The 11,029-nt window shown below is 28.7% G+C and overlaps 1 protein-coding gene across 1 annotated transcript; it reads left to right on the top strand.

Annotated features, from left to right (window-relative positions):
- The first annotated feature begins 583 nt into the window (after window positions 1–583).
- LOC126846510 (neuroendocrine convertase 1-like) lies at window positions 584–10,451 on the top strand. Its single transcript, XM_050585984.1, has 14 exons — window positions 584–683; window positions 1,685–1,864; window positions 4,223–4,321; window positions 5,144–5,296; window positions 5,984–6,133; window positions 6,854–7,022; window positions 7,261–7,433; window positions 8,229–8,438; window positions 8,655–8,755; window positions 8,970–9,191; window positions 9,304–9,467; window positions 9,572–9,705; window positions 9,768–9,893; window positions 9,970–10,451. The coding sequence occupies exons 2-14, from the start codon at window positions 1,694–1,696 to the stop codon at window positions 9,997–9,999; spliced, it is 1,902 nt and encodes a 633-aa protein (XP_050441941.1). The 5' UTR covers window positions 584–683; window positions 1,685–1,693; the 3' UTR covers window positions 10,000–10,451.
- Window positions 10,452–11,029: the final 578 nt, after the last annotated feature.

The raw sequence follows: 11,029 nt of genomic DNA, 5'->3' as shown, positions 1-11,029 counted from the left end.
ATTGAAATAAAGAAACTAAATTTGTATAGTTATAATTGTTATACAATTATTTTTGAATTGGATAAACATGTATAATGTACTAGAAAAAGTAAAATAAAAACAGCTAGTGTTTATTAATTATAAAGGTCATTGCCGAAAAAAACTATAAGTTTTAAAGAAAGTCTAAAACCAGATTAAAAATTAGATTAGCATCCTACTTTAGTGAGTTGTATTGGCTTTGTTACAAAATAGGCAATTTTTTTTGTACGGTGTAAATGTTATCGACTGATTGTGGAGCTTTTCTAAACACAATCAATCAAACGTTTATAATTAACATCAGGTAATTATGTTATTTTACCAAAGTAAAACAGCACAGGATGACATTCAGACTATGAGAACAGATGTGTTTAATAAATTTAATGTACTTTAAACACGACACCAATTCATCACAATGATACAGAGCGAACTGAATAATAATAATGTAACGCAAGTGTATATTTTAATGATAATATACATAATACATTGAAAAAAAAACTATCAAAAAAATAAACAACTCGTTTATTTATATATATCTATATACATATATAAGACAGTATAACACTATAAACTTTTATACACTTACGATCCAAACCATAAGAGTAATTAATGTGCTGTGTTATATCAAAATAGTGTTTACTATTAAAGATTAAATTTTATATATTTTAGTAAGTATGAATAATATTTATTTACTTCGTTTAATTATAAGTGTACATAGTTAATATATTATGCACATGAAATGTTACTACTACAACTACTACAGAGAGGACTGACATGGTGTAGAGGAAATGGTTGAAACACTTTGAAATTTTAATTTTGAATTAAATATAAATATATCTAATAAAAAAAAAATATTTTACTTAGATAAACATTAAAGCGTTTTACATTTAATTGAAAAAAAGTAACACATAATGTATAGCTATTCCAACTAGTACCCCACTAGATCTCACGGTGCTTGATATCTATGGCATGGCACCACAATATGTTTCATGTATGAAACCATATTATAAAATTGGTTTTTTAAAGTTGTTATAAAATGTCCAAAATCGATGAAAATTCTACATATTTTATGGAGTATATCCCAAATGTGTAAAGAGTATGGTTAATTGTAAAGCTTCAAATTCAAAGTACGACTACCACTTTTCCTTCTGAGGACTTAAAACGTAGGTAAAATTAGTGAATTTCTTAAACATTTGTTCTAGACTTACCAAATCGTATATAAAATCCTAGTTATTAAATTATTAACTTATTTTTTTTTGAGCTTAATACTCGTTTAGACATAAAAGTCTGGCGTGTGATGTATGAAGTTCTAAACTCTCAGTTGTGTAGTAACTCTGCGGAGACCCGCAAAGGTTAAACTATCGTTAGATAGTACATTACTTATATACATTACTATTATTACTATACACTTACATTGTGCACGAGAGCAACCTTAGAGGAATTGTACTAATTCTAAGGGACGATAATGATAGACAGGGTAATTTTATTTTCGGATAGATAACACATTTTAACTATTACCTTTTTTATAATGTATTATATTTTTCTACTGTTGACGATCGCTGTGATGTTTCTTTTAAATAATAGCATTAAAAAGACTGGGAGAAAGAAACACTAGTTTTTTTAAAATGAAAATATAAAAAATGTCAAATGTCTTGTTTTTTATTTACAGTTTCCAAGCATGGAATTGAAATGGCAACTTATTTTGCTGGAAGTAATTATACATTTATTTTTTTATGTCAATTCGGATGGTGTTAAGCATTGTAACCAAAAATGGATTGTACACGTACCTTATGGAGAAATATTAGCAAAAGAAATTGCAAAAAAATATGACTTGGATTATGTCGGACCGGTAACATTGTATTTAATTAAAGCCTAGAAGATAATATTGATTGCAATGCTTATTAATCGTTGATTAAATATTTTACCGAGTTGACGACTTTGAAAATCTAAAAGTATAAAATATATTATATTGTGTACGATTGCTAATCAATTTATGTGCTACTTACTCAAAAGCCATTCTAGAAATATTGTGGAATGATACAAAAAAACATAATGTACATGAGTTTGTACGTTTATCAATAATAATAAAATCGTATTTTGTTGTCTAATGTCTTCTGCACTTAGTTAATTTAACAATAAATTACTTAGAAAATGTTGATAAAATTTAAAAAAAAATAGTTGAACACAGATTTTTGAACGGGTAAACTATGTGGTATACATTTTAAACTAGTTACTCAAAAAGTCTCGCAGTATAGAATACTCGTTTATTTTTCTTTTCAATTTCCCACTAACATAAAAGAAATTGTTTTTAAAATTATCACAACAGTGCATTGATAATGGAATTTAACTTCTATGTAGTTATTTAAACAATACGAATTTTTCAAGAGATTTTATTATTTGTGCACCGGCTTGATTATATCGGTTTAATGTACAACTAACGACAACCAAACGATAATAGATTTTTTTTATTTAGAGTATTATCATTGCGTATATATTGTAGTGCAATATATACTCAATGGTATTATTTAGCTATTTTATGCATCATTACTGTTCTTCCGGTCCCGTGCGCGCGAAACGGTGCATTTATATATACATATATATATATATATATATATATATATATATTTTTTTTTGTTTACGCCAACGCCAAGTAGTTTTTTTGCGAGTGTATAAAAAATACCGGTCGGTAATAATTCTGGTTGGTAGTTGAATTTAATCGGGAATGCATAAATCCACTGGCGCAAAGGTGTCTAAAAAACAAATGAAAAGCCGAACTTTTTTTTTATTTCAAGGCTGTGGGAACGCGGTCGATGAGCGTTTGTCGTTACGCGGGCGCCGGAACGTCCAGCGGAAGCGCGCGCAAGTGGCCTTGTGACCTCGACCCCGGATGAGGACGCCAGTACTAGGGTCCCATGTTGCACCCTCGCGGCTCCGCGGCCCGGTATCGAGGTCAACGGTCCTCGTTGCGGCACGTTGGCGTCCCGCAGCGTGCCGCCGCCATTTCCTTTTAACCAAACGAGCTTTGGCCACCAGGAGCCCAGGCGAATTTCACATGAGTTTTCCACGCGCGCATTTCCCGAACAACCCTTGTGAGCTTTTCCCCCGCACCGGATTTAACCCTGGTGACCGGATTCCGAAGTGCAAACCCTGAGAACCCCAAATTTGACTTTAAAGCCGACTCTAGTTACCCAGGTCGTTATTATATTTTATAGTGGCACTATATCATAAATTAAAACTTATGAAAAAGAAAAAAAAAAGTGCTATATATTTTATTAGAACGGTAAACAATAACCGAGCATTGTAGTCAATTACAGTTAAATATGTATAATATACGATATTTTTGGATTTATTCTCAAAATCGACAAAGTACGTTGGGTCTTAAATAAAGTGTTACATAATATGATGTTGATAGATTAAGAATATACAATATGTAACGATTGTCGGTAAACATGTTTTTTTTGTAAAATATACATCGATTTTATTACTTATAAATTATAATTTATTTATTTCTAACGGACAAAACAAGTCACAAAGCGGTTCGTCAGAGTATTATATTCGTTGTTATCGGATAATAAGTGATGTGAACTATTGTAGATTATCCGCAAAAACCTTTGAGAACAGTTTAGCGAAAAGAACATATCGTTTACCAAATGTATTTTGAACAACAAAGTAGATATAACCTAATGGGTTTCTAATCATAATCTAAAATCTATTGATTTTAATACACGCGTAGGTTACACACACGTTGGTGGCTAGGTACGAAACGCAAATGATTTTTATGTTCAAAACGATTTTAAACATTTGTATTAATCAGTTCCAGTTTCTTCTTATAATATAGTACATTTATATACACTATATAATATATTATGTATTAATACGGCTATGGAACCTAACCCTCGTAGTGTGAATTAGCATTCTTTATTAAAAAAACTTCCTCCCTTCTGTGAGGTCAATGACAGTAAGGAGGGAATTGGGATTGTTTCCACCCATGCTCCCTTTTGTATACATACAATTGATGTTAGTATTATTTCTATTTGGCACCCTAATATTCCTCTACAAAAAAAATGATCGTTTGTGGTAACGCTAAACTGGATACTATATCTCATCCGATACTTATTATTATACTTACCTAGAATGTTAACTAGGTATTTGTATAAAATGTACCTAATATTATGTTAGGTGGCTTATATATTTGTTTGACTTACAGGTTCTTTACCAGGATCGTCAATATTATTTCCAAAAACGAGATTTATCTTCAAACGAACAACATGAAAATATAATTGATTTATTAAGAAATGAGGAACACGTATGACTAAAAGTTTATTAGATAATGATTGTAATAATTTAGGGTACTTATAATTAATGTATTAATGCGTGTATAACCCGTAGCAATTAAAACTTTTCTTGTAATTGACATTTTTAATTTAAGAAATCTTAAATGAATTTGTATATTTATGAAACAGGAAAACATTTTAACTTAAAACTTTTGAAACCCCTCTGTAGTAATGCTCGTTACAATATTTTGGTGTGCTGTTTATGACGTGATACAAAACGAAAATATGCGAAAACCGTTTGATTTCTTATGATCTAATAATGTAACAGGAAGAACTTAAAATTGTTTACTTTATATAAATATTATATAGATGAGTGGCTTAACAAATTAAGTGGTGAATTTTGAAAATTAAGTAGTGACTCATATATTTTAAACAATATTTAAATTTGACTATAAAATGATTTGTTCATAAATAAATACATATTTAAATGCTTTGCGGAGAGTTCGTTGGTACGCACAGATTAAAATGTTTACCTAGTAATGTTTTAGTCTATATTGGACTCGTTCGTCAGTTGATTCGAATGGTTTATTTATAGAGTATGAGTTATAATTGGGTTATAAGTATATTTTTTATTATTCTAGATAATAAATATAATAATTATTATTATTAAAGTTAAATAAATAATTCACATTTAATTATTATTTTAAATGATGTACAATTATGTATATAAACTTTAAATTTACCATTATTATTTTTAATTCACTTCTATCTTTAACCAACCTAAACAATATAAGAAATAATCGACCATTTTATTATAAAATCTGTATTTTCATTTTTACCATTACTTTATTTAGCTCACAACAGTAAAGCAAGAATGTGTGAAGGTTAGAGCATACCGCGGTACTATAGACACATCTTACTACGGTAGGCCTCAGTCAGTGATGCGAGGGAAGAGTTCCTATGTAAATGCATTTAATGATAAATATTGGAAAAGTTTGTGGTATTTTGTAAGTAAATGCATATGTTTTAATTTAAATGTTTATATGCGAATTATTAGTGTACTTTCAGTTCGTACAAAGCTAGCAAGTTAAGTTCAATTGACTATAACTTTGTGTTTGATCTAAATTTCCTTATTAAGTTTTTATGATTTTTTATTACATTCTCAGTTAAACGAGATAACATGTGAATTGTCATTGCATTCGAATTCAAAATATTCAAATTAATTCTTAATTGATACAGCTAAAAAAAAAATACTAGCAAAAAATAATGATTTTTGTGAAAATTATATTAGTGTGGTTCCAACCCTACTTATAAAAATTTGGTATCAGAACCAGCCACAATTCAAATTCAGTTACATATCTCATACCCAGCAATGTGATACATTTTCCAAAAATCATTAAATTTAATGAGGCAATTTTCATAACCCTCCGGTTTTATTAAAAAAAACCATCGTCACATTAAATGTTAAAATGCCCCAAGACCTATAAATTATTTTTTATTATGAAAATTTAATATTAAAGTTTAAAAGATTTTTTGAACAAAAAAAAAATTTTTTGCGGATTTTGTAATTACTGAAATTAATTTCGTATATTACACTTTATTTTTAAAACAAAAGTTAATTTATATAAAATATACATTTTTACATCTCGCAGCAAGCTTAATTTTCCCATTATTATATTAACTGCAAATTTCAGCAAGATTATCGTACTAGTGATAATCAATCCGTGAGGGACATGAATATAGTACCAGTTTATTATGAGCTAGAAATCACTGGAGCCGGTGTTAATATTGCCGTACCGGATGATGGCTTACAGTACTGGCATCCAGATATATTACCAGCCTTCGTAAGTATAACACACTCACACACACACACACACATATATATAATAATAGATAATTTTTACGATTATTTACAGTACTATAGTATCTATTATAATAGTTAATTACAAATTCTCGTAGAAACATATTTAAACAATACATACTTAGTTGTTTGAACTATAATGTTTACAATTTAAAGTTTAAGGATAGGTTAGAGTTAAAAGATGAATTTATTAGTTTTGTTATCTTTGAAATTTCTTTAGAGCAAATTAAAATATTTATGAGTTAAATGTTTCTATACAGATCGTCGTTTGACGAACGTTTTAGAAGTGTGTTAAGGAGCCTTTAATTTGTTCCAGTTAGAAACAAAACATTTTGTTCCTAAGTATTTATTAAAAGTCAGAAAGTCCGTTTAAAGTACTACAATACGAATTTTATAACCCAAAAATCTCCATTTTAAAAAATTAACTTTTCTATTTTTTTCTCTTAAATTTATTTCTTTAAGTAAATCTGAAAAGGAAATTTTTTTGTTTAGGATTTGAAGTTTTATACAAAAAAACATAATGGTATGACCGATAAAGTCACTACTTTTCGCAAAATTGAGGAAGGAAGTCAGAATAGCCCAAAATAGTTTTTAAGTTTGCAATTAATTAATTTTTAAAATTGTTATAAAATGAGTTAAATAAAGAAATTGTTTAAAAGTGTTCATAAATATATTTTGTACGTAAAACAATTTTTGTTTTCAGAATCCTGATATAAGTTTTAATTTTATAAATAATGACAAGGATATTGCACCGACGAAAAACAGTTATGGAGAATGGCGATCTCATGGTACAAGGTGCGTTGGAGAAATTGCAATGCAGCCTAACAATGACGAATGTGGTGTTGGGACAGCTTTTGGTGCTAGTGTTGGAGGTAAATATTAGGCTACAATTTTCACAGTTTGATTTGAAAATATGTACATATAAGCCAAATAATGTCCTAACTATCCTTGCTTAAAATAGCGAGTATATACTTTTTGTTTCTTACAAAATCAATAACAGATAAATACACGTAAATATATATTATATGTATGTAGCTCAGTATAAAAACTTTTAAGTGATAACTAGATATAACCAAGATAATTTAATTAAAAACATTTTTTTCGTTTAAGGAATCAAATTTCTAGATGATCAGCCAACAGATGTAAGAGAAAGTAACGCTCTAAAACACCGTTATGATATCGTAGACATTTACAGTAATTCTTGGGGACCCTCTGATAATGGCTATTTTATGGAACATATAAGCGATTTTGCAAAAGAGTCACTTTCTTTAGGCATACACCAAGTAAGAAAATTATCAAATTATATTAAAGTAGTTGATATTGATTCAGTCATAAAACTAAACAAAAAAAACCTTATTAAATTACTAACACCTTTTCAGCTTCGCATCAAAACTAAAAAATAATATCGAAATAAATAACGTTTTTGATATTTATGAATTTCTTCATATTTATTATTCTCCATTATTCAAACCAAATAAAATTAGGTTTAGTTACTTGGGTATATAGAATTTTAATTACATGTATTAACAATTTTACCATGTTATTATATGCTTATGCATACCCAGCCGTTTCTATATTTCCTTAGATAATTCTTTATAGTATTTGTACCTCAGTTCGATCGGTACTTAAAAAAAATGACGAATTTATCCAAGGTTTGTGGGTAACTTTTATTTGTAAATATATTTTTATTTCTTTATTTGGCAGTCAACTGTTTAAATTACATTAACGCATGGTTCAAAAGTTTTCAGTAATCTCCTCTCATAACAGTATAATATTCTAATGTGTTTTGTGGAATGCCAATTTATTAAAATGGTATAACAGTATGTTTCATTGTAAGTAATAAATATGTATAAGCAAATAAATAAATATTTACCATAGAATAACTTTAAGTTTCTTATTCATAGATGTAATGATAATTGTTGTAAATGACTAACTAACAAAATTATATGGGTACTGCTAAGAAATAAATATCAATGTAAACATAATTTAAAATATGGACGTCACAAAAATTGTTTTAAATTGATTTAACTTTGGTTATAAATTAGATGAGAGATAAAATGTGTTTTATGGTTTGACAGGGTCGTGAAGGAAAAGGTTGTATTTATGTTTTTGCCGCTGGTAATGGGAAGCCAGATGGAGATAATTGTGCGGCTGACGGTTATGTAAACTCTTTGTATACAATAGTCATTGCGAGCGCTGATGATGGTGGTAGGGTTACACATTACTCAGAAAGATGTCCAGCTATAACGGCCACGGCTTATAGTGGTTCAGGACTGACACAAAATGTGGTATGTGCTGATTTTTCTTTAAGTTATAAAAATTAATAAAATACAAATACAAAGACCTCTAATCTATAAGTATAGAAATATATATATTTATTATTTAAATATTACCTAATAACTGAAAATAAAATCTTAATGAGTTTTCAGGGCTTAAAAATGTGAAGCGAAATACCTAGTTAATGGGGTTTTCAATTTGATTTGTTTTTTTAAAAACGTAATTAGGTTACCACTGATGTAGGAGGTGGCTGTACATTAAAACATACAGGAACTTCGGCAGCGGCACCCTTAGTATCTGGAATTATAGCGCTGGCTTTATCTGCAAAGTAAGTTCATAATCAGATTTTGAGGTAAAAACTAGTCAAATAAAATATTAATCATACACTTCACTATGCGAGAGTCCTTGGTGGGCGCTGATGATGGTAACAATGTGGTGGAGGGTATTTTAAATATTTTTCTGAAGTATAAATTCCATCCGTTTTTTGTTTGGGTTTTATCTAGGTTAAAGTAGTTATTTTTTAAAATGTTTTTGTTTCATAGTCCATCGTTGACGTATAGAGATGTAAAACACTTACTTGCATGGACATCCCAAATAGCACCGTTAGAAAACAACTACGGTTGGATTAGAAATGCAGCTGGATTTTACTACTCTTTAGATTTTGGTTTTGGTTTAGTGAATGCTTATCAGTTGGTCAAACAAGCTAAGAACTGGGTGAACGTGCCAAAGATGGCGTCGTGTGCTCTACGTATACCTACTGTCAGGTAGGTATATTCTAGTGACCCAATCACATTGGATAACACAATCAAATTTGAGAAATTATTTTGTTCAAATTATTCATAAAAATGTATTCATATAATGAATTTATATGTTTAGAAACTTGGTTGTAGAAAGATCTAAAGCCGCTCGTATTCGTGTAAATTCGGAAGGCTGTAGTGGTTTGCCAGGTGAAATAAATTATTTAGAGGAAGTACAACTAGTGTTATCTATGGTCTATCCGAAAAGAGGAGACATTCAAATATCCATGAAATCACCACAAGGTAATCAGAATGAAATCTTTAGTGTTTGTTTGAACACGAGTATCTATGTAGATTTTTCTATTATATTTAATATGTCTCAACGGTTTCTAACTAATTATGTCTAGGCACCGAAATTCATATTCTAGAGCCCCGCCCAAAAGATACTAACCCTACAGGTTTAAGAAGATGGTCTATAAATATACTTGCTCTCTGGGGAGAATCTCCAAAGGGAAATTTTACCATTGATGTTTTTGATCAGGTGAATAAGTTAATATTTATTATTTTTTTTAGTTGTTTGTAATTTGTTATAATTTTTAATAGACCGGTAAAAAGTCAAACAAAGGAAAAATTTTAGAGATGAATTTAGTTATGTATGGAACTAAAGAAGCACCCCAAGTTTATTCTAAGGGTTATCGTCCATATGATGCTTTCACGTTATTAAAACGCGTTAGTATTTTTCTAAAAGGTCAAATATGTAATTTAATTATAACTAATTATTGTTAAAATGCATTTTTGTTTATAGGATAATAAGTCGAGGTTTCCTGATGTCTGAACTAAAATGTTTAACCTGATGAGTCATCATTGATGACGATACAGATACTTAGAACACTTTAGGCATAAATTCTAAATGTTAAATAGTTGATCAGTTGAATAAATCAAACATAATCTTAAGATACCTTGAAGTATGAAAAATATTTAAAAAAAAATCAACTGCACGAAAAAATTACTTCTCAAAATGAAACAAATTACAGACTACAGTGCAATAAAATTATATTTTGAAATTGAGCAATAATTATAACCCGTGTGTACTATGATTAACTTGTTAATAATAAAATAATGTAATCCTGTATCAATATTAGGTCGTAAAATCGAAAGTTTATTGATAATTGAGTATTATAATTTAATATAATATATTAATCATTATTGTAATATTTTAAAGGTTTATTGGCGTCACATAACATTAATATGTCTTAAAAATGTGTAGTACGTTATTGTTTAAAGTGTTTCAACATTAATATTTTATTTTATGTATGATCGATATGGTCATGACACTTCTTGTTATTTCACACGATTTTATTTGGTAGATTTTACTTTTGAAATGTCAATATATATAATATATATATATACATATTTTTTTGTGATATTAAATAACATAATACTTACTTATTAAACAGTAATTAATATTCTAATTCCTTAGTTATTTATTTATACTGCCACATTGGTTTTACCCACTCCCAAACAAAGTTGCTTTCAAAAAAGCAAAGTTGGGAGGGGATTAAAAACAAACGTGATAAATTGAGATCACAATATATAAAAACACTACGAAAAAAAAATTAAATTTCTTATTTTAATCCTATATGACATATTGGGTGGTTCACCCTGTGTATGCGAAACATTTCAACTTAACTACTTCAGTTGCAATTACCGTATTGTTTATGCATATTATTAACTAACGAATGCACAATTCGACCATTTGTTGTGTTTGGCGTATTGGGCTATACCTATATATGTTGTTAATAAAAAATTAAATAATTGTTTTCATACCTTATATTAGAAAAAACGGTTGCAGTAATTTAGCGTTA

This window comes from Adelges cooleyi, unplaced genomic scaffold, assembly GCF_023614345.1.
Source record: "Adelges cooleyi isolate 19-005CV unplaced genomic scaffold, UGA_ACOO_1.1 ACOO_flye_CR_arks_rails_tigmint_CR_PRNA_9, whole genome shotgun sequence".
NCBI lineage: Eukaryota > Metazoa > Arthropoda > Insecta > Hemiptera > Adelgidae > Adelges > Adelges cooleyi.
Note: the sequence above shows the minus strand (reverse complement) of the source record. Positions and strands in the feature narration are given on the sequence as shown.

Excerpts from the sequence above, each read along its gene's own strand:
- LOC126846510 (XM_050585984.1), top strand. The coding sequence starts at position 1,694 with ATGGAATTGAAATGGCAACTTATTTTGCTGGAAGTAATTATACATTTA. Across the intron at positions 7,434-8,228 it reads TTTCTTTAGGCATACACCAA|GGTCGTGAAGGAAAAGGTTG; the intron begins GTAAGAAAATTA and ends ATGGTTTGACAG. Across the intron at positions 9,894-9,969 it reads CTTTCACGTTATTAAAACGC|GATAATAAGTCGAGGTTTCC; the intron begins GTTAGTATTTTT and ends TTTTGTTTATAG.